Below are 27,822 nucleotides of genomic sequence, written 5' to 3'. Positions count from 1 at the left end.
TCTACATGTTCTACAGGACTTAACTTTTGTTTCGATATCATTGTCAATTCCTTTCCAGTATACAAAACTGCGGGCCAGTAGCTTCATTTTCACAATGCCCGGGTGACCGAGGTGTAGTTCGTCCAGCACTCGTTCGCGTAATGTTTTTGGGATTAAGACTCGCGTTCCTCTTAGTATACATCCATCTTGTAAAGTAAATTCATTATCATTGTAACCGAGCGTTTTAAGTGATCGGCCAGTTTGTAATGCGAGTACTAATGGTGTATAATCGGAATCAATACTTGTCTCTTTCGCTATGATATTTGGGTTGACATCAATGGTATGTATTTGTTGAAGTTGAAAGCTGTAATTCTGGTCCATTTTGTTTGCCTTTGTGTTTTCTACTGGGAACCTGGATAGGTAATCTGCATTTGAGTTGTTAGGCGAAGTTCTGTATTCAATGTTGTAGTCAAATCCAGATAAGAAATGAGCGTAGTGGAATAATCGCATTGTACTCATTGCTGGTAACGTTTGATGTGGGTGGAAAATTATTGTCAGTGGTTTATGGTCTGTCACTAGGATAAATTTTCTACCGTAACAATAATAAAAGAACTTCTTCAATCCCCAGTATATGGCAGTAGCTTCTTTGTCAATTTGGCTGTACTTCTTCTCGCTATCCGATAGTGTTCTGGAAGCGAATGCTATCGGTCTTTCTGATCCATCTGGGAGTCTATGTGATAGTACTGCTCCGATTCCCAGTGGAGATGCGTCTGTTGCAAGAACCAAGGGCCTCTTGGGATCAAAATGTATAAGTACTCTTTCGCTTAGAATTTCTTTTTTAATGTGTATAAAGCTCTGTTCGCATTCTGTAGACCATCGAAAACTAGATTCTTTCTTGAGTAAGTTGTTCAGTGGATTCGTGATCGATGATAGGTTGGGTATAAATTTGTTGTAAAAATTTGCCATTCCAAGAAATGTCCTCAATTCTGCGGTGTTGACTGGGCGTTCTGTTTTAATTATTGCGTTAATCTTTTCTCTGTTTTTGTGTAGACCTTCTTTGTCGATAGTGTGTCCCAAATAGTCGATGCTTGTTTTGAAAAAGTGGCACTTATTTTTGTTTACTCGTAGGTTACTTTCTTTTAGTTTGTCTAACACGAGCTTAAGTCTCTGTAGTAATTGTTCTTTGTTGATGCCTTGAATGATGATGTCATCAAAGAAACATTTTACACCTTCGAGATCTTGAAGGAGTTTATCCATAAATTTCTGCCAAAGGCTCGGCGCGACCTTAACGCCGAACATTAGGCGGTTCACCTTAAAAGTGCCTCGATGCGTACTTAGTGTTTGTAGCATTGCGCTTTCTTCATCCATTGTCATGTTGAGATATGCCTGGGTGATGTCGAGTGTACAGAATAGTTTACCTCCGTTCATCTCTGCAAATATATCTTCTATCATAGGTATTGGATATTGATCATCTTGTATGACTTTATTTAGTGTAACTTTATAATCAGCGCACAATCGGATACTCCCATTCGGTTTGACAACTGGTACCACTGGAGTACCCCAATCAGAGTGGTCGACTTTCGTGATGACACCCTGTTTGCATAGTCGCTCGATCTCTTCATCCACTTTGGTTTTTAAAGCGTACGGTATTCTACGTGGTTTGATAAAAATTGGTCTTGTGTTTTCTTGTAGATTTAGGTGTGCTCTGTAATTGGGTATTTCGCCTAAGTCGGATCGAAATACTGATGTCTTGTAAAGTTCCAAAAGCTGGTCTAATTCTAGATTTTCTGATTGCTGTAAAGTTTTTATATCTGCTAAATTTAGAGTTTCGAGTTCTTTCATCCAACTCCGGCCAAAAACGGGGTCAACGTTGTTGTTGATGAGGTATAATTTACCGTGGAATTCTTTTCCTTGGCATCTGCATTGAACGTATGCAACACCTGCAGGTTCGATTACTTCGCCGGTATATGTTTTGAGTTTTATATTAGTTTTAAAGATTCTTTTGCCGATTTTCAATTTTCTGTAGTCTCGTAATGACATAGAAGTAAGTGTGGCTCCAGTGTCAAATTCCATTTTCATCTTAGCATGTTCAATGTGTACCGTTATCATGTATTTTTCGGATGTTTCACCAGATATAACATTAATATCATTCCATTCATCATCATCGCTTATCGCTGAGTCGTTTAATTGATTTATATCCGGTGTAGTCTTACTGGGCTTCGCATCTGAGCGCCGTTGTAGACACACACTAGCTAAGTGTCCGACCTTCTTGCATTTATAGCATGTTATGTTTATAGCGCTACATTTCTTGGTTTCGTGATTTAAACCACAGCGGAAACATTTCCCTTTTAAATCTCTTGGTGTGATTCCTCTAAAAGGAGATTTTTTTGAATTATTGTAGGAATCAGTGGAAATTTTATTGATATTGTCACTACTTGGTTGTTCATTCGGAAGCATTGATGTATTTTCTGCTTTACTCATTTCAATAGATGTTGCAATCTGTGTCAGGTGTTTAAATGTACATACTGTTCGGTCTTGTAAAATTTTTGTACGTGCGTCGCTATCTTTCAATCCTCTTATGAGTTGAAGAGATAAAAAGCTTTCTGAAATGTTTTTCTGGCAGTGTTGACATTTAAATTCGCAGTTGGTAGTGAGCTTTTTTAAATCTGCGGCGTATTGCGCTACTGTTTCATCCGATTTTTGAGTTCTCGATATAAATTTATGTTGTAGAACCCATTTGCTAGGTTTTGGGTCTAAGTAGTCGTCAAGTGTTTCAGTAATTTCGTTAAATGTCTTATTCAATGGTTCGTCTGGTGCTATTAAATCACATAATTTTTCATGGAGTTCTGGTGATAATGTAGACAGAAGAATATTTGTCTTCATGTGGGGCTCAGTAATTTCATTAAGTCTAAAGTACACTTCCAGACGTTTTTTAAAGTTATTGAACGTTTCTGATTCATGTAAAGGATTAAATTGTATTTTTGGTATAATCTTATGGTATTGGTATATTCTATGTTGGTCTTCCTGTCGCTGACCTTGAATAATGGTTTTTTTTGTTAACAGTTTTGATACTAAAATAGTGTGAAGTTCTTCGAATTCGTAGCCGTAATTTTGTTCGTGTAAATACGCTGTTTCATCGTTATCATCTATGGTTTTGTTTTCTATCTTCTCTTGTAACTCTCGCAGTGCTGTTATGGTGTCCTTCAAGGCTGCGGAGCGAGCGGTGATGTCCTCGTCAGACATCGTCGCCCTCTGCTCGATGTAGGTATCGAGTCTGGTGAGCATCCCACGTAGGGTGCTCCGTTTTTTACGTAGCTTTTCCATTTAGGTTCAGTTTTTCCTCGTCGCCAATATTATGTATTAATAAAATACGAGCATTACGTGTTTGATATATTTATTGACAGAGAATGCCAAATCGTTATATGATTAATATATGGCATCTACCATAGAGTAGAAGGAGTTTAGGTGGAGTTTAGGTTCACCACACTCAGAAATCGGGAGTTAGACATAGTTTTAAACATAGTTAAAAGAAGACGCGGGAACATAGTCTTCCCAGATTGATACTCATTACACATGATTTTTATTTAATGTAATTTTCTTAACAATAACAACAGTATAGAAAGTAAACATGAAGTGACTATACTTGGAGGTCTCAACGAGTTCTGCGTTAAATTCTTCGGCCCCCCTGGCAGTGAGTATTTAATAATATTTCTTCTAATAATATTGTTGAACTCTATCAAATCCTGGTATTTTATAGTCATATAAAAATATTCTCGTATTTTAATCTTGTCATCTATCCCTATAAATCATCTAAAAAAATCGAACCATAGAAAAGTTGGCATTGTGTTTGTCTATTTACCTTATTTCCGTACTACTAGTCCACCGTAGGTTACAAAAAGAGGAAAAAATATTTTTTCCGATAGATTTAGTCTTTGGCCGCCTCTTGTACCTACACGAAATCGATCTAGGATAATTCGTGCTCAGAAAACGAATAATAAATAGAAATAGAACTTCTTTTTTTTATCACTGACGGGATTGAAAGAAAATACATATAACATTACTGATAGTATTGTCTATTAGCCGAAATTACCTGAATTAAAATATGAGTAGCTCATTGAACTAAGTCCAATACCTCTCATTCCAGAAGACAAAAAAAGTAGTGCCATGACACAGGTTAATTTATCGCTTGATGTTTCCAGCCCCCTACGAAGGTGGTGTATGGCGCGTCCGCGTGCACCTACCCGACCACTACCCGTTCAAGTCCCCGTCCATCGGGTTCATGAACAAGGTGTACCACCCCAACATCGACGAGGTCTCCGGCACCGTCTGCCTTGATGTCATCAACCAGGCCTGGACTGCCTTGTATGGTGAGTCACTTTGAAATTGACAGCATTTGGACAAACCGTTGAAAGGTGGAAGTAAGGATCTATGCCTTAATATGCTTTTCATATGGTCTATGACTCCAGCTTCCTTACTCTGGTACCATGATATTTCCTCACAGAAAGGCGCAGGAGCAGTTTGGCATCAAAAACACTTTTCCTTATATAGGAATCGTCTATGATCCGTACCTACCAAAGGAGACGAAAATTTTTAAAGATAACTAAATGTTAATGTTTTTCTTAACCTTGATAATGGATTTACCGATTGAAATGTTTTTTGAGAATTTTACTTGGACCAACTTTCAGTTTTCACATAGCGGTGACATACAGTCTTATGGAAAAAGTGTCTTCTTAAGGAAGTTTAAGTGGCACCCGTTGTTAAGGGTTAAAATCAAACTAGTATTCGAAACATTCAGCTAGTATTTGTATAGTAAAGCAGCTATCAAACTAATCTTCTTTTATACTTCGCATTATTTAGCATTGCATATTGAAATGTAGATTGACCACAAAGCGTTGTTTGCGAATCGACCACATTGCTGCCGAGCTGTTATTTATTATTAACGAGGCCCTAACCTCGTGCCACACATACACTGCCGGTCAAAAGTTTGAGACCACCTACATAAAAGAAGGAAAATGGAATAAAACTCAAAATATAAAACAAAATATTTAATTATTATTTAAAATACTTATTTACTAATATACATACTTCTAAAATAAAACAAAACAGTAGAGAAATTACAATGGTATACATCAAAAATGCCCTTCATATCTTAAACTGATTTTTCGTCAAAAAATCCACCTTTACACTTTATCACTTTATTCACTAGTCTCGGCATACGAGCAATTAATTTATTTATTGTCTCTGGTGAAATATTATTCCAGCTCTCCTGTAACACCTTCCACATGTCTTCTTTGGAGGAGGGACAGCAATTGTGGACATTTCTGTCCAGCTCTTCCCATAAAAGCTCAATTGGATTGAGATCCGGGCTCTGAGGAGGCCACACCATGTTTTTTAACACCCCTTCTGTCTCTTTTTGTTCCAAAAAGCCCCTGCATAATTTTGAACTGTGCTTTGGATCGTTATCCCGCTGGAAAATAAATCCATCGCCGATTAATCGCAAACCAGACGGAACGGCATTTTGCTCTAGTATTTCTTTATATTGCTCCTTTTTCATAATTCCGTCGACTCGTACCAAATCTCCGGTTCCGTGGCTCGAGAAACATCCCCAGACCATAATGGAACCACCTCCATGCTTGACTGTTGGCACCACACAGTCTGGCATCATCTTTTCCTCGGCGCTACGTCGAACAAAAACTCGTCGTTTTGATCCAAATATTTCAAATTTGGATTCATCTGTCCAAAGAACTTTTTTAAAGTCTTCTTCAGACCAGTCTCGATGGGTAAGGGCCCACTGCATCCGTTTCCGTTTGTTTTGTGGCCTTAGTAGTGGTTTTCGTACAGCGACGCGACCAAACAACTTGGCATCTCTCAATCGTCTTTTTACTGTAGTCACTGACACAGGTTCGATCGGGTTTTATTCACTTCAGCGCAGATTTCTGGTGCTGTTAGGCGTCTATTCCGCTTGCTGGTAACGACGATAAAATTATCCTCGCTAGAAGTAGTAGCTCTCGGCCTTCCTGACCGCGGACGATCTTGATTAGTGCCAGTCTCCTTGTATCGGGTTATTGCGTTATGAACACAAGTCTTCGACAACTTAAGTTGAGAGGCAATCTCACGTTCAGATTTGCCTTCGTTGTGTAAAACAACTATGACAGCACGAGTTTCACTGCTAATTTCGCGCACTTTTCCCATTTTAATATGTCTTCACTGTCACAAGGATGAGCTCAGACTAAACGAGATAAAAAAAGATTAACTTCATGAAAACTCAGGTAATAAATATGTTTTATAACGTTTAAATAATCCTAAATTCCAGTTAACAAGAAACAAAAGCAAAATATTCAATGTTTTGGTCGGCTCATAAAAAAATTACAATGATTTACCATTTGGTCGTTGCGCGGCGTTCATTGATGTTTTGAAACAATAGACCTTTCTAGGACGATAAGATAAAAATATATAAAGAAAAGGTTCTTAGAAATTCTCTAATAACAATAGAATACACAGATGTTCAAATTAGGTCTTTACCATATGTACTTTTGAAATAATTTGTTGGTGACGAAGATTCTTACAAGTGGTCTCAAACTTTTGACCGGCAGTGTATGTACATACATACATACATACAACTAATGCAGGACTTAGCAACAACAATGTTACACTTAGTAACAACTTGGAATCATGGCTAGTGTAACCTGGGTCGAAAAGGCGAGGTAAAAATGCGTGATCGTGTTAGTTTCTGAATAATATTTGATAATAAATATGTAATAAGAAAGTTAAAAGGTTGGAGAGTGTAAATGAGGACGTAAAATTTATAGGTAAAAGGTGATTGTAGGACTTGAAGTGTTTTACAAGGGCTTGCAAATTGAAAAGTCCCGGAGATTTTTCGGGCTATCTTTAGGAGGTTTAAGCCGCTAGGACACCCTCTTACTTTCTTTTCCCACAGTGCCGTATCTATATAATAGTACCTATGTACTTTGGACTGATTTAAAGGGTTATTTTATGAAGTGAAATGAATAATGAAAAAGAAAGCTTCTAGTAATGACTAATTGATAATTAAGTGGAGCTGATAATTTTTCGCGTAAGATCAAACACAAACACAATAATGTACAATGGCGAAAATAGCAGAACTTCGAATTCGATTAAATTATAGTATTGCTATACTGAATCTTGTAAATATAATAATGTCTTATATATTTGTGTAATGTGTATTTCAGATCTGAGGAACATATTCGAGTTATGATAATGCTTTACAGAATCTTGTAAATATTATTGTAATGTCTTATATATTTGTGTTGTATTATTTCAGATCTGTCGAACATATTCGAGTCGTTCCTGCCGCAGTTGCTGACGTACCCCAACCCCATCGACCCGCTGAACGGCGACGCCGCCGCCATGTACCTGCACAAACCCGAGGAGTACAAGAAAAAAGTCTCAGGTATACATAACTAAATATAATAAAATTACACCTGTTATATGCGAAAATGTGAGTAGGTTACTTTCGCATTTATAATATTAAGTAGTATGTAGAAATGTAGAAATCCATACTTACTTAATATTATAAATGCGAAAGTAACTCTGTCTGTCTGTCTGTCTGTCTGTCTGTTACTCAATCATGCCTAAACTACTGAATCAAATTGCATGAAATTTGGTATGCAGATATTTTGATACCCGAGAAAGGACATATGCTACTTTTTACCCCGGTAAAATGACGCATTCCCATGGGAAAATTCAGATGGCGAACGAAGTCACGGGTAAAAGCTAGTAGGCTACGTAAAAGAGGTAAAACGTCGTAAGGAGATCTAACAAGCTTGAGCTTTTATAAACAGTTTTTAAGAACTGCCATAAAAGTTTTTTTGGTAAAAACAAGTCGTGAATTCCTTGGCATTTATTTCCATGGACAACTATAGCTATCCGAAACGGTGATAGAATCAAAACGCTGTTGCGAGTTTTGTTATTTTTGATGAAAAATTTACAAAATTAGAACATTTTCAATTGAAATGGCCATTTTATCGATGCACCACACATGCCCATGAATTTTAACTATGAACAGGCATTCATATACGATTCTCTACTATGATAAGTGCACACAACATTTGGCGACGCGCCCACAGCGTATTGGCTGCTCAATGAGTGCGATTCACAGTACTACTACGAGAACAGCTGATACGTGTATTTATAGATGCTATTTCAGACATTCAAAATATATTAATATTAGACTATACCATAGGTTTTCAACCAGAGAGAATGATGGGGCCCTGGTGCAAGAAATCAAAATTAAATCATTTATTCCTTTAAGTCAAATATTGACACTTATGATAGTCGGTACCATGAATGAATCTACCACTAGCTCTGGGTAGAGCCTTATGAAAAGAGCTAGCAAGGAACTAACGGCCACTCTTTCAATCGCCAAAAGATTTACATTGTGGTTGATACAATAATATTGATCATGATGATGAAAAAGGGGGCCCTCTATATCTAGACTACAAGACACAATAAAAAAAATGGTTTGTTGATCTGGATTCTTAGGCCACCATCAGCTCCGGAACCCCCCATCCATAATGTAGTTTTGCTACTATTTTCAACCTTTTGTGGACTACCGCTCTTTACAAGGAATTAAAATCGGTTTAGGTGTAACCAAGTATAGATTATATTTAAGATAAATGAAGAAATTTTTACGCCAACGAAAGATTGAAGACGGTAAAACTAATAAACTAAAATATACGTACATATATGCAAATCTTTTAGTTTCTCTTGACCTCACCTAGAACATTCATCTATACTAATATTATAAAGCTGAAGAGTTTGTTTGTTTGTTTGTTTGAACGCGCTAATCTCGGAAACTACTGGTCCGATTTGAAAAATTCTTTCAGTGTTAGATAGCCCATTTATCGAGGAAGGCTATAGGCTATATATCATCACGCTACAACCAGTAGGAGCAGAGCACCAGTGAAAAATGTTACAAAAACGGGGAAAATTATGAATCTCTTATGTGACGCAAGCGAAGTTGCGCGGGTCAGCTAGTAATTCATAAATAAACTCAACTTGCACTTGTTTTCCAGATTACGTCCGAAGATTCGCAACGGAGGAAGCTCTTTTAGAAAAGGACGCCATCACGGGCATGGGGGGCGCGACCCCCGCCTCCTCGGGCTCCAAGCCCTCCAACGGCAACGCCAACAATAGCGATACTGAGAGCTCTATGAGCGAGTTCAGCGATGACGAAGCCCAGGACATGGAGTTATAACATAAGTTACCAAGCATACACCCTTGCTCACTCAACACTGCCCTGTGTGTCTAAATCTTTAGTCTGTGGTCTAGTTTTAGTTTCAGTGTTGCCAACAAGGTAAGTCTTATTTGCAGCAATAATTATAGTCAATTAGACCACAGATCTAAACAACAACAGCCAGTTATCTGTATCTGTACAGACGTTCGCCCGCCCCTGACAGTTTAAAAAATTAATATCTTCTTTCAATGGACCAGAAACATTGCCAATTTAGAAATAAAAAATAATACTGCTCATATTTTCAAGGCGGCGGACATATAACGCTTTAAATATATATTAATGAAAAAAAAAATATGCATGATGGTAATAAAAAAGTAAATGTGGTTAAATTTAGTCGTTGGTGTGTCGGAAAGTTTTAATGGTTTATTAGGATTGTCTATGGCTTGTCTTCGATGTGTCTTTAAGCTTAAGATTAGCAGCAATATGTTAGAAAGAAAAAAAAGTGTTCACAAAATACGGTAAACAGTAGGTGGGTAGGCATGGAAAAGGATGGGTGGGTAGACGTAACTAGGGTTCGATGTTGGGAAGTTTAGGTGAAGAGCCTAGGATTATGGTATTTTCTCGCAATTTAACGCTGTTATGAAGTTTATAGGGTTATATAGTATCCCTTTTTATGGTCTAGATTTGCCCTAGTTGCGTCTAATATAAGATTGTTACTGACCGGACAAAATGCTTGACAAATACTTAATTTCTCTTTTTCGATCTTTATTCATAGAAATAACTCAACAACAATGAAATAAAATCATTGTTCTTATTGCTCTATTTTAATTCAATATCATTCAACTTGTGCTCATAAGGACTGAGTATTTCTTAGTGCAGAGCTTGTATTTTTAATTACAAATCCTGTATCTTTCATCTTTAAAAATATTTTTCTCTTTGTCGAATTTGTCTCCTATAAAACAAGCTTTAGGTTCAAATATTTGTATAAATCAAATATTTGTCTGATATAATACTCGTATAATCTGTACATAGTTTAATGTATATGTTTCGGTCAGTACTATCTTCGTAGGCTATGTGGTAGGCAGAGATTTGTTATATTAGAAATGCTATACAAAATATTTAAAAATTTTACTTATTTTTACATTCTGACTTCTACATATTCGTATATTTAACTATTCATCGATTTTACACTGTCTTATTTCGACACTTTTGTGTATAATAAAATGGGATTAACCATTATGCGTTTTAAACTTGGTTTGCTTGACGTTTCGGCCAAAAATAAACTAACAATAGGTCGTATTCAGCATTTTTAAACTTAAATATAACATTTCTAATATAACAAATCAAGGCATTTTTAATAATAATGAACATTTAATTAGATACTAACGTTTTAAAAGCTATATTGATAAAACTTCGAAATATCATAGACAAACTTGATTTTTTTTTCTTGATCAACTGGCAACACACATAGTGTGAGTGAGCGAGATAGCATTTTGTAAATAGACTATCTGTCCCATAGTTTAAATCCAACTTAATGAGCCCGAACGTCGGACTAAAGTCATCATTATATCTCATAGGTATTTAATGTTTTTTTTATTATTATGATTTTTGTTTGTTTGTCGTATGGTAGTGGTGTAAAAACAAACAAACAAACATTATGATTTTATAGTACGTTGTGAAAAATTTACCTATTACTGGCATATAATACTGATATTTTTTTAATAATTAAATTCTATAATAATCTATGAAGTAATATTTATATTGTTATAGCTGACCTGCGCAGCCCCGCGCACGATTTTTTTCATTTTTCCCGTCTTCTCTAGACAATTTTACAAAAACAATTGAGCCGTTCTTGAGTTTTGCGCTTAGCAACTCATTTAAGGACTGGTATTTTAATAGACAACAACAGGAATCGACGTTTTTTTTGGGTCCCATACCTAATGGCTGCTACACACAACCCGGCGGCAAGGCCGCTGGCACATGCCGCGCAGAGCAGTCAAATGTTCGAATCAATCACTCAAATGACGCCGGCAAGTCGCGTAGCCCGCCGGTTTCCTAAGCGTCATGGCCGCCGGCACTAGGTAGCAGCCCTGAGGGGTAAAAACGAAACCTAAGCTCTGGTGACAGATGGACAGCTCTCAAGTCTGTCACCAGGCTGCATCTCATAAACCGTAATACCTAGGAAGCTGAAATTTTCACAAATTATGTTTTTCCGTAGGACCTATAGCAACAAATACTATGAATTAAAAACAATGTTAATGGGGGCTCCATACAATAAACGTGGCTTTTTCGATTTTTTTTTGGTACAGAACCCTTCGTCCGCGATTCCGGCTTGCACTTGGCCGGTATTTAAATATTAGTATGTCAGTAATAGGTGAATTCACAAAGTACTGTAGTTGTATTTGATATGAGTGTCATTGTGTATTCTCCCTCTATATGACGATTCCCTTGGGTTGTTCGGCTGGCGGTTCTATACTTAGACAATAGTTGTTTTTATCAATTTGACAATTTTTAAACTAATTAACGTAATGTTCCTATCAATTGTCTAGTTCTCGGTATTGGCTTATGCGAATGTGGTTAACAGTTATTGTCGAATACTGAAATGTATCTCAATATTAAGGTTAAAAAGAGATTTCTCTGTTTAAAATCAGAAATGAACAGGAACTTTACCTTGGATTGCTTGATGAAAAGTTTTAATTTTATAATAATTTTACTGTCTGTCAAATTAAAATTTTCTGTGTATTTTGTGGTCAAAATGTATGGATTTTTTGTTTGATAGATTCATGGTTTAAAATATAATTATGTAATATTTATATCTCATCTGAAATGTACAGATAGATATACTATATTAAACTTTATTCAGGCTATTTGGTGATGTTATTAATATACAACAAGCTGAATAGCCAATAATTTTATTAATAAAAGTAGTTACATTTTCTAAATGCAATAATTATTGTTTATGTACAAAAAATAATTATAACTGAACATTTTGAGCAGCTGTATCTATATAATACTTGTTCTGTCTAATGTTACTTTATGTCAATGCATGTTTTATCTTAAAGTACCTCCCTAGTTATAATTCCCTTCCACCCCCCTCACGCCGCCGATCAACCCCAATTCATCATCTTTCATTGATGGCAACACTAACATAGATTGTCTATGCTCAGGCCAATGTTACCCACGAAAAAAATTGGCGCGTTATTCGTAAACAAAACTGTGATTTTCATTTCTTCCCTTCGTTTTTTATTGTGAGTGAAATTTTTTATATAAAAGGTGTAATGTCAATTCGTCGATGAGGTTGAGAAATATAAATAATTAAAATGAAAAAAACTGTACTTAGTCTAAATGCTGTTTGTCGCTTTTAGATTTATTTGTTGCTATTATTTTTCTTAGCACAATCATTATTTTTACGCTTTGAACACCGCCGGGTATTTTTCTTTTATAATTTGGTTTTGATTTTATTTGTAATTTTGGAAGCTAATGTTGCCAACATTTTGTATAATATATCAATCTTTGGTCCTTGTAATTCAACTTTGATGTGGGCATTATTTGACGTTTCATAGTGATGGCGAATAGTGTGGTTATAGAGCAATAATATAGTGACATAGACGATGAAATAGGCGGTGTTTAAAAGCTGTTTGTTTAGACGGGCAGTGTACGCTTTCACCAAATAAATAGCATTTTGTTTGTACACTAGGATATTGAGTGAGTTATTTGAAAATGAATCTATAGTCCATTGAAATGTTACATATTTTAGACCTTAGCTTGCGTTTTTCAGGGGATGTAGTTTGTGGGGTGCCACCCTTGTCCCACCCGCCATCTTGGAAAAAAGGGGTCGGCACCAGGGCACGTAACCTACTGGTGACGCATCCCCCCCTCCCACATAAAGAATATAATTGGACAGTCTGAAAAACGCAACCCTAATCTGACTTTTCAGTGGACTACTAGTAGAATTTAAAAATAGTACTACTAAAACATACACTTTATTATGCTACAATTAATTTAAAATTAAAAGCTACTAACATTTTATCTCCTGGAATTTTAATATATTTTCAAATAACTCTCTCATGTTCCTTTTTAAATCAATGACAAGAGCAGATCCTGCCAAGTGTTGGTGTTTTAGCATATTTTGTGATGTTCTTTTTGCTTCATATTTACCGAATTACTCTAGATTATTCTATTGGCGATCAGTCAACAAATAAACCTTATATTTACTTAATATAAATGATTTGCAAGTCATTTAAAATGAATTTTATTTCATTGACATGGTTAACATTGCCAGTTGGAAAATGTATTTGTTTTCTTCTCGCAATGAATTTACTTTTAGCATACATATCACCGAATTATTCGCTCGTTTAAACAAAAAGAACATTTCAAAAAATAAAATCAGAATACAGATCTCTACTATTTGACATATTGCGAACTGTAAGTGTTGCAATCGTCTTATTCATAAGTCTTAGGCTATAATATTATAGAGTTAAAACACGAAGATTTAATTATTAATGATAGACATTTATCGTATCTTTGAAAACTCAGCCATAATAATATATTATATTTTTGGTAATAAGTAAATAACAAGTTAAATTTTTTTAGTTTTATTTCACGAGAAGTTGGGTTGACAGGATTTTTTTTCTGGATTTGAATTAGTCCACCCAGCTTGTATCGGTATGAATCATACAGTTAGATATAAAGTCGCTGTGGTGTCGATGTGTAGCTTATAATACTTATGAAGAGGTAACGGACGTTTTTAAATGATCAAGTACCATCACAAATCACATTCAAACATTGGTTGAGAAAAATAATTGGCGCCAAAATTTGACAGATACATGTTGCACATTTAAAAACGTTCGTCATAAACAATGGTGACGTGATGACTTTTTAACTGATTGATTTTTTAATTTTTTTAACGTTTTGACAATATGGCGGAGGTCACGTCACGATTGTTCGGTATATGGATATAATTATAATCGAAGTTGAATATATTACCAAAATATGGGCCACCTGCCCGTGACACGGAATCATTTATACATGTAACAGAATAAAAGTTTATAATATTATATTTTTATTTCATTACATGTAATAAACTTACGTTATTTTTAAACTATATCTGACTTTTATTGATCCCTCTGTGTTGTGTTGTGCAATTTTGAGTGGTTTGGTCTATGGCGTGGTTGTCAGCCGTACTAACGCCGTTTATGATCAGTAGCTGGTCCTAAGAATTTAAAAGCTTGTAATGGTTATTTCGCCATTCACTGTACTATATGTAGTGGGTTCGATCCTCAACGGCACTTAAACAAACGTCCTTTACGTTAGTTACACCGAGAAGTTAAGTAGTCGCAGGCAGTACTTTCAGGTGATGTGTATTGCTTGGTCCGCTCATTAAATATTCATAAATAAAACAGCCAAATGATTTATTAACATAACTCTATTAAAAATAAACATTTTAACAACAGGCTCTATGTACATTGTACAGTACGCCATAATCTATCTACACTCATACATTAAGGCCGGACACGCACTTGCGACAACTAAGCATCGTTACACACTCAGATCAAATACTAAAGATGCTATTTGGTCAGTTGCTTTAAGCTTAGATTACATTATTATAGCTATAGATGCAAAAAAATTTAAATAATATACGGTTAAGTTAAGCGAGGTATGGAATTGGATGGGTAGCCATTACACTGAAACTCGTAACCACGTTTAGAAATCACTTTCAGCTAGAATTTCAGTGCTCCTATAATAACTATACATCAATGGCAAAATTTGGGGCAGTCAAATTTTTTGTATTAAACTGGACTTATTTTGACTGAGAGGGCCAATATTCTACAATAATATAACCCAAGTCTTTGTAAAAGATAGAAAATAAACATAAAATAGTAAAAAAAACTCAATCATTAAGATATTTGTCGCAAATACTTGTCCGGTGAACGCCGTAGCGATGGCAGCGATTTGTCGACACATCAGCTTGTGCTTATCACCCCATTGTTAAGAGGGGACATGGTATATATTGACTGACGGTTATGGTATGGGGTTAAGCAGAAGCTTACTCACTCTGAAATATTTATTTTAGTATTTGAAAATGCTTGAGAGTTCTTTTTTACTGCAGTTTTGGGGAGATAGTCTCATAATCAGCATTAGGCCAGTTTGGACTATAAGTCCTTCTTTCTCTTATTCTGGGAGGAGACTCTTGCTCTTCATGGGACAGTAATGTGTTAAATTGATTATAAAATAATAATTTGGGATATTTTCTGGCTTTATGCCCTTGGGACCCGTGTTCTGATATCTTGTTTAAAACACTTTCATAAATAAACTAACAGTGTAGTTTAACATCTCAGAGTGAGCGATGTCATAAATGCGTTTCTGGTGCATCAGACAAAAACAGTATAGCGTTTATAATAACAAAAAAATATACGTAAAACGTACAAAAAATCAATATTAATAGAATACAACAGGTGTCCGGGATAGATACAATACATTCACACAATGTGATATTCATTAATTTATTTAGGAATCATCTATTTTATTTTGTTCTACATTTTGGACTTTCATACACCAATGACTTAAAGCTTTTTTCAAAATAGGTGGATGGACAGACAGACATATTTGTCCGATATTATCAATGTCAAATATTAGAACAGTGGAAAAATAAAATGTATGTTTGTATGGAAATCCAAAAACTAGACGCCCTAACACCAACAAAGTCAATATTTCGACTAAAATTAAAATTACATTATGATATATTCAAGCTAGCGGGTCGAATATCAAACTTTGTCGTTTTAAATATGTAAATACACTGTTATGTTATAAGCAACTATCCGGTAGAAAATGCTTGTTATCAAGATTTAATTAAATGCCAAGATCTTGAATGAATTAAATTATCATCTTGATAACAGTAATGTCAAAATATTACACAAAGCTGTTTAAGTTAGGAAATTCGATACATAAATGGATATTCTCAAATAAAGCAACAGAAGCAGCAAATAAACAAGACACACATATCTTAAGACACATATTATTATTGTTATATAAGATTGTAATGGAAAAACCACAACAGTGCATCAATTACGTTTGAGGGAGTATGAACCACACCAGTTTCACAATACACTTTTGAAAGAGTTGCTCTCTCCCGCAAAGCTTGATCGTTGCGTATACACCCATGCATGTGGCCGCGTTAGTCACCACTTGACATTAAGGCTTGATTTCTTCCTAGGCTTACGTCGATAAAACGTTAACATAAATGTAATGCTTTATGCAACTCTGCACAGCTACGACGTGCGCGATACATGGTTCTGTTTTATATACGACCGACGTAAGCGCCCGTTATCAGTGTAGAAAGGAAGCCTTGTATTTTTAATACAGACACTGCTTATTTGAGAATTTCATACATATTGAAATAACATTAACCATATACAGAATAAGACAATAACCACACCATATTAAAAGTTTTATGTATTGAAAGCACATTTGATATCCAATATTAAGACCAATTACACACTTAGGTCTTGGGACATCGAATGTAGCTTTCAAAAAGTGTTACGAGATAACTGGTTTCAATAATCTACTATCAATATCAGGCTACAGAAAAGTTGCAGATATTTTCATGAACAACTAAACTATAGTAGCCTAACAACTGATGGTAAGGTCATCTAGTATCTATAAAACCGTTTTTGTTGTAAACTGCACTGAATCCACAAGTCTTTGTCACACATTCACATATAACAGTCACTTGAAACACGCACTAGCTTGAGCACATCACACACAGTCCGCTACCCGTAGGCTCTTTAACCGATGATGAGGCCGCATCCAAACTTAAACTGTTGTTTAGCCTGGTTAGCCATGCCTGATAGTGCAAATGTGAATGGAAGAGGCTGCAGTTTCTTTTCCAAGACTGCTCCGATGTTCCAATTTGAGTCTACCATGCCTGTGGAATAATACATTCAGTAAGTTATGTACAAAATAACAATGTTTTCGTAGATGATAAGGGTGTCGCCAAAGAAATAGATTTGCCGTAGTAGGAAGCTAACAGAAAGCATTAGATCGGCTGATCTATATGGTGCGATCAAATCGCAATAGTTCTCTTTGTTGCTCTATTTACGGCGATCTAGCGTCTTTTGTGTTTGCCTATATTTGACTATCGCAGCCATTTTCATTCAAGCTTGCAAGTGTGTGTAGTTTGTTTATAGTATACAAGTTTAGTGGGTAACACATTATACCCGCAATAGCCCAGTGGGTAAAAATAGTAATGCATCATCAGTTTAAAATCTTTGATATCCATTTGTTTTAAAAAAATCTTAACACGATATCATTTATATGGATAATATTGTCATACGACGTTTTAGTTTATATAGGTTTGAGATAAGATTAGTCTATAGATAACAACATATTTTAATATTTTTACCAAGGACCTTGACATAGAATAACGACTGTTAAATCAATCAACTGGAACCGACTTTTGGCATTCACACCAAAGCATGAGGATGTTCAGCTTAAATACCACTAAGCAGCCACGAGGCCGCGCCAGAGGTTGCTTAACCAACTCCTTTACCGATTGGTGAGCACAACAGCACATAAATGGTCTATAAGCTGAAGTTAAAAAAAGGAATACCCTTTCTATTTACTTACCTCTAAAGACTAGATCTGCTTTGGGTATGTTGACTTGGTATCCCACAGTGCCGACAGACTCCATCCCTCTGAATGATGTGTCCATTTCTGCGACGACCTGAACAATAAATTGTATTCATTATAGTAAGAACAGAAAAAAAATTGACAAAATTTATTTTTCTCATTGCATTTCTGCCATACAATTAGAGCCATTATTCAAAATTTGTTTTATAATTTGGATCTTCATTCAAAGAAAACATTAATATTGTTAAAGCAGTTCCGCCATTATAGACAGACTTTTGCAGTTATGATTAGTATGAAAATGAGAATTGTAATAATGTACCTGGAGCTGTTCACTGCACTGTTTGAAGTAACACAGGTGGAAGTTGGCAGAGCTCAGCGTCGCTGACACCTCAGAGTCTGAAATGTACAAATAATTCAAGTCATAAAAGTCCATTACTACCTCACTGCTTCTAAATTGGGGATAGGATTTAGGCTGCATTGTAAGGCTCTACAAACCTTTCCGAATAAGTGGTTGATAAAGATTCAGTAATGTAAAGACTGTCGTAAACCAACGTGCTTCAGGCCACTGAAAGTTCAGTTGCGTCCAACAGGGAGATATGAAAAGAAGTTTCTACAAAATCTGAACAGAAGGAATAAAACTACTCTTTAAGCTCTATACTAGGCCGTGTATACATAGTGCTGTATATTACCGTCCATGGTATATCTGGCGGCGGCGGAGGTGATGGCAATCTCTCCTCCCATGACCCTCGCGCCGGACTGGTACACCAACTCCGTGCCAAGAGCCAACCGCTTTGTCACTGACTGAAAATAAAACAGAACACGTAATTCTTTATCATGAGTCATTTACAATTAAGTGCTAGCTACTGTAGTATTTGTATTGCCATTTAATCGAACTTTAACATTACCTGTAAATAGTGTCCAACAAAGACGGCGGACTTCTCGCTGAAGTCAGGTTTGCCGACGGCCATCGCGAGCGTGTAGTCCGAGCCCTTGTACTCCATCGTGCCCTGCGTGGCTGTCAGCTTGCATTCTTGCACCTAAAACAGGTATGAATATCAGACTCCGTGGCTATGTGCTCTGTGTATATGATAGGATATAGATAGTAGCATGGGTAACAATAGATAATTATTTAAATACAATGGCAAACAACAGAGCATAGTAAATGTTCAATACTAAATTTAATATAATGGAACACATAGTTTGGACTGAACATCTAAAATCAAATTGCTTGTTTACAGTACATTACATTACTAAAAGTAACATACGACATTCACACATAACCAATAAATCTCAGTGTCAACCACAACAGAAAAAAGAGACCATGAAAAAAAACTATGTAAAATAATGCTCGACTATAGTAAATATAATCTCTACATAAAATATCTTATTAACATGGAGTGATCATTACAAAATGTGCATAGTAAAAGTATGGGATCATTACCTGTGCAGCTCCCTTCAGCCTGATCTCCGGTGTGAGCTGATGGATGAGACTGAAGTTGATATTGCCAGAGGGGTCCACATCACCCAGGATGACGGGGAACGCCTCTGACGGGGAGATCTGCTTGGTGCCGATGTATGTAGCTCCCAGCTTGTACCCGTTCTGAGCTGAACTCATGGTCAGTGTGTGGGACATCTGGAATTTATAACAAGACAATTTTAACTTCTTGTAATCCATATATAAAGTTTTCTTGCCTTCAACCACAAATCTTCCAAAACAAATAAATAGTGAGCATGCTCTTCATATATTGTTATCTGTGCAAAATATATTAGTACATTTTGTATGTTTTTTTCATTTAGTAAAGTTGAAACCATGTATGTCCCAAACCAGTATCTTGCAGTGTTGGTTTTCTCAAAATATATTAGAAAAGTCATACCTGGAAGTGATTAGAGAGACCCCTGTTCACCATCAGCTTGCCACCTTCAAAGTTGACTGGCATCACATCTGAAAAAGTAAAATTCAATGTAATTTCAAGTATAGTTAAATATGTTGGATTATGCTTTAAATTTTATGAAGATTGATTTAGGAGCAAAGTGCAATCAGAAAAACTCACATTAACTACATGTATATCATCACCCTGCCTAAAAATAAAATAAATAAATAATATCATCACCACATTGGCATTTATGAGCCAATTGTACTGTTCTCTGTTGTGTTTATAATACAAATAAAGCCTACAAAAATTATTATTTGCATAAAGGTAACTATTACAAGCCTTAACTGTCATAATCAATCTTGATCATAAAGGTTTTAGCATTAGGTTTTCAATACTGTAATGACTTTGACTAAGTTTATTAATGAGCTACTGTTATTTTAATTGCATTAAAGATTCTTATTGCCACTATTGTTGTTTATGTAAATACTTGCAGTTGACTGAATACTGAATATATTATTGTTATAAGTACAAATAAGGTTGGAAGGTATCTAATATTATAATAGAACTAATGGTGATAGAGTTATCACCAAAAACCTTAACCTTACTGGCTATTGTGTATCTCAGATTGGCAACCATTTGATAGTCAATATTCTGTATTTCTAATCTATAACAATAGGAATCTCATATTAATATGAAATAAGCTGATTACTGCTTTCATAGCCACTAAGCAGTGCAGCGGCTATAGCCACTACATAGCACACTACACTAGTCGTTTCGTATTTTTGTTTTGTTTGTGCCAATTCATAGTCACGTTATACTATACTGTAGGTTTAAATCAGGGCGGTTGAACGCTAAATGGGCCTGATAACATTCTTATCACTATACAAATACATGTAATACTCTCTGACTAAATGGTACACCACTCAAGAACTTGCAACACCAAAAATATATACCAAAATGTATGAATATTATACATTAACGTTCGTTTTAACGCGTGACACACATTGCCGAAGGTTTTTTAACAAGGACATGCATAATATTCCCGCATTATAACGCTTATTACATCACAATATAACCAAACTTTTTGGTCGGCATAAAATTATATTTGCCGCCGTTTTCTGAATGAATGCGTGACCACAATACGTTTTTACTCATCTAATCATGATTGTAATCACTTCAGATAATCGCTAATACAGTTAAATCGCGTGCAACAAATACCTTTGGTCTTTTTATGAATCTCATCCAATGTTCCGGGGTTTTCACGTTTCTCTTCACTCTCTAAGTTCTTTATGTCGGTGCTTGTGAGTCCCGAGTTGTAAACACGGTATCTGCTCGCTATAGCACCCATTTTACTGTTCTATTTGTAATACTTTCTCTAAATTCAACAGAAATCGATGAACATGTGCAATGAAACACAATTCTGTGGAATAAAAGACAATCGCAGCAGCGTGAAGTTGACAGCAGATTGCACCAACATAACGACCCAGTTGACCATAGATGGACATTTTCTATTAAAAAAGGAAAATTTGTACATTTGATGTGCAGTGCAGCTATTATTGTATAAAGTAAGACACAATTTTAACTACTTATAATTTCTCGGAGATCAAGAATAAAATGTAAAAGTGCTAATCTTTACGCATCATTTTAATAATGTTAGCAAGAATATCAACTGACATTGTCTATGTATTAAATTAGTGATTCTAGTTCAAGGAAAATCTAAAGAGTAGAATGTATGCCTCTAATAGATATTGAAATTCCTTTTCAGGATTTAATTGTCTTTCACCACACTTCCATATGATTAAAAACATAGTTTTAGATTCTGAATAATAAACGAAATTTTTAATCTGGTATCACGTACTCGAGGCCAATTTTGACATAAGAATTGTCACTTCGATGCAATTTACAAAACATTTATCTTTATTTACGAGAATAGTTATTTCAGAAGTGAGTAATTAAGTGAAAAGGTAACGCTACATAATACAACTTTAAGAAATTTAAAGCACACCAATTCCATAAGTGACAAGAGTTTAATCACCGTACAAAATGCCCAAAGTTGTATCCCGAAGTATAGTCTGTTCAGACACGAAAGATCAAGAAGAATACAATGAAACGAAGCCTTTACACATCTACTACTGCATCTGCGGCCAAATGTCACTTATCCTGGACTGTACCATCGACCGTTTACCATTACGACCAACCGACGGAGCACGAGTCATCGACGGTTCGAAACATGCACACAAAATCACTTCTGACCCTGATGAGACAGTGTATTTAAAAAGAGAAAAAGGTATCGAACGACAATACAGGTTAAAATGCAAAAAATGCGCCATTCCGATATATTACAAGCATGATCAAGAGAATAACATAGTGTTTATAATGCGAGGAGCATTAGTTCAGTCTGCAGGTGAAGGAGGGGTCACAGACATTTACAAACAGGTTGCTTTGACACAGCCAAAGAAGATTATGGTGACGAAACATACTAAAAACATGGGCAAGTTCAGTTCGGTCACTGTTTCTACTATTGACGAAGAAGAAGACGAAATTGAAGCGAGAGAAGTTGCGGACAGTTATGCAAATAATGCTAGGATTATTGAAAAACAGTTGGAGAGGAAAGGAATGAATAAGAGACAAGCAGAGACACCTGCACAGACAACCGAGAAGAGAGTTAGGGGCACTTTGATTGATAAATAAATAATTTTGTATAAACTTTTTGTTTTAGTTACCTTATCCATGAAGTCTTATGCAATATATTGAAATGCTTAGTAGTATGACTGTGATTTCTTAAAGGATGAGGATTGTGGCTCAATTCAATTAAAGTTGAAAGAAGATTCTAGTTAACACAGAGTTAGAAGTATTACCTATAGTGGTGTAAAAACCGCTCAATAGTTTGAAAACCTCTTTTTTTATATACATAAATGAATTATTTTCCGTACTTAAACAAACTAGTTAAATATGACATGATTTAGCTACACTTTTATAAGTACACTTACGAATCGTAGGTTTCATCACATGAAAAACGAAAATGAGTGTTGATCGCTAATGTAAATCTTCTTTGCTAGTATGAAAAATACTGAGACAAGAATAATTTTTAGTGTGGGAGTTGATTTGTTTTTATTAGGAATAACTAAATAAAATCTAGTACAATTTTATTATGTTTAAACACTATAGGCAAGCATGCTCGCAATACAGCAAGATGCGGAAAAATACGCGAAGCTTTCCATTAGCGTTACCATTATTCGTCAACAGATGGCGTCAGCATATAGGAATGACTCAATTTCGCAATTATTTTAGTTTTAAAAACATTACTAAGACTTGTGCATTGTAATTTAACAGATGCTAGTTAGTTATATGTAAATTAAACACAATTTAATATAAAGCAAGACTGCAGATTTCGTTGTAAGCTTTATTATTTGCACCAAAACAACACGGGTAGAGAGAGGTTCTTAAGTCTTACTGCACTGCATTGTTTACAAGTATTTACTTTAAAATATATGTGGCAATGTACTGCAGCCATCCTTTTTACACGTTCTTAATGATTCAACGAAAAACCAAAAGTAGTTTCGTGTAGAAACGATTTTGCGGCGAAACGCTGTTGAGGAAATGCAAATATTTGTTATTTGTGGTTTAAAGTAGAGAAGAAATGTCGTTGGTATTTCGTAAAACGACTTGCTTTGCAATCTGTGTGCAGTTGATGTTTTTGTGACGAAAACGTTTAGGACTTTCTTGTTTGTATTAAGCGTAGATTTATTCGGTTTTTCTCGTATTTATGTTTACAGAACATTGTAAAATCTTCGCTAATTAAACCTCAGGGAATCATTGTTGGTTTCTGTAACTGCGAATGCTATTTTGTGTACAAATGTAGGGTATGTCGGTATAGCTTATTTATGAAATAACTAACAAGGTTTCTAGGTAGGAGCTTCCAAATTATATAAATGCACTAGCTGACCCGCGCAACTTCGCTTGCGTCACATAAGAGAGAATGGTGAAATTTTTCCCCGTTTTTGTAACATTTTTCACTCGTACTCTGCTCCTATTGGTCGTAGCGTGATGATATATAGCCTATAGCCTTCCTCGATAAATGGGCTATCTAACAGTGAAAGAATTTTTCAAATCGGGCTAGTAGTTCTTGAGATTAGCGCGTTCAAACAAACAAACAAACAAACAAACAAACTCTTCAGCTTTATTATATTAAGTATAGATTGTGAGATTATGAAGACGATAAAGTTAAACCCAAATACCATTCGTTGCATCTGCACTAACAAAGAAACAGTAAGAACGGATTGAAAAACATCCGCTTGCTGCAATAATTCAATTTGATTTACACGTTCCATTTCCCAACTGAAATAATAATTATTCCATTAGTTCCACTGTACCGAGGTACAAGAAAACGATCGTTTTACAATGGCCATGTGGACTCTCTTGTTCGGAACAAAGATTTTTTGTCCTTCTCGACCAAATCCTAACTTTCAATTTAAATGTAAATGGCGACTTCATAAAACTGTCATCAGTGAATTCGCAGTCAGTATCCGCCGCCACGGCGACGAGGAGGGGAGGGGGAGTTGGTTCAGTGGAGGGGATGCGGGGGACGAGGTACCTTCTCAACGCCAATTCCCTGGGAATATAAAACAATTTGTTCGGAGCACAAAAGGGCTCGGTGCGGACTTCTGTTCACTATCCTCTCGAATTTACATAATAACATCGTCGAGACGTAGATTTTATATAAAATGTTGAACTGTATCGGACAAGCGTTCAGCTTTATTGTAATAAGTGCGTTGTTCGTAGCTCGAGCGGGTAACTTTTCGTTTAACTTGCGATTTGATGGTTCGGGGACTGTATATTTAAATGATCATAGTATTCGTATTAGGCAAATTAGATTTTAAGTCTTTACATGTCCTAAGGCTCTTAGACACCTATATTTTCTTGGGAAAACAATAATGATAACTTCATTTAACAGGAATGGAAATACTTTTGTCTAACTTACTGATTTTATAACCAAATACCTAGGTAGGTATCTAGGTAGGTATCTAGGTAGGTACCTATTTTGAAAAGATTCATTTTTTTCTCCTATAAATGTGTTACTTCATATAAATCCAAGTAACGTCCTCTTTAATTTACCAAAAAACTTTTGGAATAAAAATTAAAAGCAATGCAATCATGATAAAATTGTTATTAAGAAGTACAATAGTCAAGGCGGTGACCGTTGAGGCGCGCGCCATTTAACGCCAGTGGCGCCCCCACTGTCCCGCGGGATCGGAATAATGATGAGACTCAAAACAATTTATTTAAAATGAACCCTTAAGCTCTCAGAGTTGCACATCACTGGTTATTATACTTTTTTATAATTTAGGTACAAAAATATTTTTTATTATTTGGTAGGTGAGTAGCAAGGACATTCTTTTTGGGTAGTGACAATATTGAATAAGGTGATGCAACGAGTCGCTGCAACGGCAACGGCATACAGCCTTGAGCCTTTAACGTATGAGTAGGGCAGGCTTCAGTCTCGTGTCATTCAACAATTTGTATTATTGTTATTAATAAATAATAACCGAACGAGTACCAATTTAAAGTAAATTAGCAGATTTGCATAGTCTGTAGGTAATTAATTTTAGCAAGTTCGTTGACCGGGCTCACGTGTCATATGATATTCGCATTAATAAAAAAAAAGAAAAACCGGTCAAGTGTGAGTCCGATTCGCGCACTAGGGGTACCGTACTATAATCTGCAAAATTTTAAGCGTCAATCTGTTACCGTTTTAAATATTGAGCAAAATTACGAAAAAAACATGTTTATTAACATTTTAATAATTTATTTATCTAAATATTTTTTTTTGTATTTGTTGTTATACGGCGCACGCGACGTTTCCTGTGCCATTCTGTTTGATGAGTTGTTTGATCTAATTCGATCTTTCCCGCCAATGACCATTGACCAGTGCCGCGCAAACTGTGCCCTTGACGAATTAATCTCCGCGCGCTAAAAACTTGAACTTTAATTAATCTTTTGCATAAAGGTTGTTAATTAATTGTTTTTATTTTAGTTATTAGTGTAATTAAATGGCAATGGTTACTGTTGTGTGATAAAGGTTTATGTGTTTACCTATTGCAATATGGACGCCATAGTGTTTTTGATGGTTTATCATTATTTTATTTTGGTCTAGATTTCGATAAAAAAGACAATTGTTTACGTTGCTTGGCTTTGGCGAGACATTTCGTTATTAGCAAGAGTGCGCGCTAATATGCAACTTAAAAATATACTTTATGTTCTTCGAGATGGCGATCACACGAATCAAAAAATTATTATAGTCCATTGCTTTTCCTAGACAAACGCTCGAAATGATCAGTGATGATTAATAATAAACAAAAAGTGATGATGAACTCGTAAGTGTGTAGGTAGGTAATATATTCTCCGCGCGAAGTGTCAATGTCGTCACAGGATCGAGACGCGCCGGCGCCAAGCTCCCGACTTTGCCGCGCTGCGTCGCCGCTGTCGCTCCGGTGTAGGGGTAAGTAATAATTTGTAGTGATGACGGGAGTGTTTAGATTTTTGGATAACATTATTTAAATATTTAGTAAGTGTATTTAATTTATTTTCATTTAGCCAACTATGTAATGGTTTTGTTTGTCACATGACTGTATATTTTAATTGTTCGCGTTTCAACGCGCAAATCTCAACAACAACTGTTCGAATAGAAGAATTATTTTTCTATTGAATAGTCCATTTATTGAGGAAGAATATAGATTATATAACATCACGCTATGACTTACGAACGAGAGGAGCTAAAAATTCAAATCCTCGCGTACGACGTCTTGGAGAACGCTAGTTACTAACTGCTTGGTTATTTTGAAAATGCGCAGAAAATTTTACTATAATCCAGATAAATTGTGAAAACTAAGGCTCTTTTAAGTTGTCGGGCTATAGGTGATCAGTTTGGAACAAAATCCTTCAATTTACAACACAATATAAAAGTCAAAAAGGTTCAGGTAAATATTGCAGTGCGAGCGTTCACTGTCGGCCTCTTTCGTGTACATCGTTGATTAAAAAAGTTGATCAGCGCATCTCTTTTTAGTTATAGCGTCGGACGCCTTGCTTGCAAAGTTTCCCAATAAAAAGTTACTCTACGTTAACTCGTGTGTTTACTTCAAACGTTTTATGCATGTGGAGCACACGTGGTTTGTTTGAAACTGTCCAAATAAAAATATTTAATTATTAATCCATTTCAGTTTCAGTTGGGCAAAGGATCTCCTACTAGAATGAGACAGTAGTTAGCTTTTTCACGGCGCTTGCCAATAGAGAGTTTATGAATTTCTTTTGCGTATTTCCAAGGACTTTTAAAGAAATCTCCTAAAAGCACTTTCTATACTGCGATTCTCTACCACTATCGACTAACGACAACCGGCTAGCTATCGAAAAATGTTGCATGACAGTCGGTACAGCGCCTCTAGCGGACGTCGTAGAAACTAGGTACTTTGGCAGTACATTTTAACCGATTCGTTGCGACTTGCGTTTTCGTAAACTTCTAGCTGTGGCGGCAAACAATGTATTCAAAACAAATAAATCTTTAGTTTGAAAGCACCTCATGAAATCTCAATTTGAGCGAGTTATATGATATTTAAAAAAGACACGCCTCTCGTGTCATACGCCATATATAAAAGAATTGAATGGCACGCCTGTCGTGCCATCCGCAACGAATCGACTAACTAATGACTAACTCAATGCTCGATGGTTTCCAGATACATACATCATTTGTACATTATATCACGCCTGTTATACCTAAAGGTGGAGGCATAGGTGTAAGAAATACTCCCACGTTATTGCGTTTAACATTTTTAGTCCTTTGTTACAGTGGCCGAGCCTATTGCCATAAACTAGACACCGTAGCCAAACTCCGGGCTACTATTGAGAAGTATTCTATTAAAAAACTCCGGTAGTACTTTACCGGACTCGGGATTCGACCTCATTGCTCAACAGTCGAATGCACTACCGATCGCGCCACAGTCAGACTTAATAATCTTTAAAATATGTTAAAGATACTTCCATAGTTCCCATAATAGCACAAACTTTATATAATATGCTTATTTACAAATTAAATAAACGTATAATATTTATGTCAATCAAAACATGACGCCATGG

At 35.7% G+C, this 27,822-nt stretch overlaps 3 protein-coding genes across 3 annotated transcripts in view; 2 read left to right on the top strand and 1 right to left on the bottom strand.

Annotated features, from left to right (window-relative positions):
* Positions 1–14,297, top strand: part of UbcE2H (ubiquitin conjugating enzyme E2H) — a 30,738-nt gene extending 16,441 nt beyond the window's left edge. The window contains exons 2-5 of the mRNA XM_076131240.1: positions 3,594–3,670; positions 4,179–4,346; positions 7,280–7,408; positions 9,033–14,297. Coding sequence (XP_075987355.1) covers positions 3,594–3,670; positions 4,179–4,346; positions 7,280–7,408; positions 9,033–9,214 — 556 coding nt within the window. The 3' untranslated portion in view covers positions 9,215–14,297. The remainder of the gene's footprint in view (positions 1–3,593; positions 3,671–4,178; positions 4,347–7,279; positions 7,409–9,032) is intronic.
* A 303-nt stretch (positions 14,298–14,600) lies between these two features.
* On the bottom strand, positions 14,601–21,148 carry LOC142983977 (mitochondrial import receptor subunit TOM40 homolog 1-like). Its single transcript, XM_076131239.1, has 8 exons — positions 20,914–21,148; positions 19,696–19,763; positions 19,263–19,454; positions 18,727–18,858; positions 18,511–18,622; positions 18,141–18,217; positions 17,819–17,915; positions 14,601–17,117 (listed from the first exon to the last, which is right to left on the bottom strand). The coding sequence occupies exons 1-8, from the start codon at positions 21,041–21,043 to the stop codon at positions 16,978–16,980; spliced, it is 948 nt and encodes a 315-aa protein (XP_075987354.1). The 5' UTR covers positions 21,044–21,148; the 3' UTR covers positions 14,601–16,977.
* Positions 21,149–21,549: 401 nt separating this feature from the next.
* Positions 21,550–22,401, top strand: LOC142983847 (STING ER exit protein). The gene has a single exon (XM_076130989.1). It carries the CDS (start codon positions 21,739–21,741, stop codon positions 22,384–22,386), a length of 648 nt encoding a protein of 215 aa, XP_075987104.1. The 5' UTR covers positions 21,550–21,738; the 3' UTR covers positions 22,387–22,401.
* Positions 22,402–27,822: the final 5,421 nt, after the last annotated feature.

This window comes from Anticarsia gemmatalis, chromosome 25 (assembly GCF_050436995.1).
Source record: "Anticarsia gemmatalis isolate Benzon Research Colony breed Stoneville strain chromosome 25, ilAntGemm2 primary, whole genome shotgun sequence".
Taxonomy (NCBI): Eukaryota; Metazoa; Arthropoda; class Insecta; order Lepidoptera; family Erebidae; genus Anticarsia; species Anticarsia gemmatalis.
Note: the sequence above shows the minus strand (reverse complement) of the source record. Positions and strands in the feature narration are given on the sequence as shown.

Excerpts from the sequence above, each read along its gene's own strand:
- LOC142983977 (XM_076131239.1), bottom strand. The coding sequence starts at position 21,043 with ATGGGTGCTATAGCGAGCAGATACCGTGTTTACAACTCGGGACTCACA. Across the intron at positions 19,455-19,695 it reads GTCTCTCTAATCACTTCCAG|ATGTCCCACACACTGACCAT; the intron begins GTATGACTTTTC and ends TATAAATTCCAG. Across the intron at positions 17,916-18,140 it reads AGTGCAGTGAACAGCTCCAG|GTCGTCGCAGAAATGGACAC; the intron begins GTACATTATTAC and ends TTTATTGTTCAG.
- LOC142983847 (XM_076130989.1), top strand. The coding sequence starts at position 21,739 with ATGCCCAAAGTTGTATCCCGAAGTATAGTCTGTTCAGACACGAAAGAT.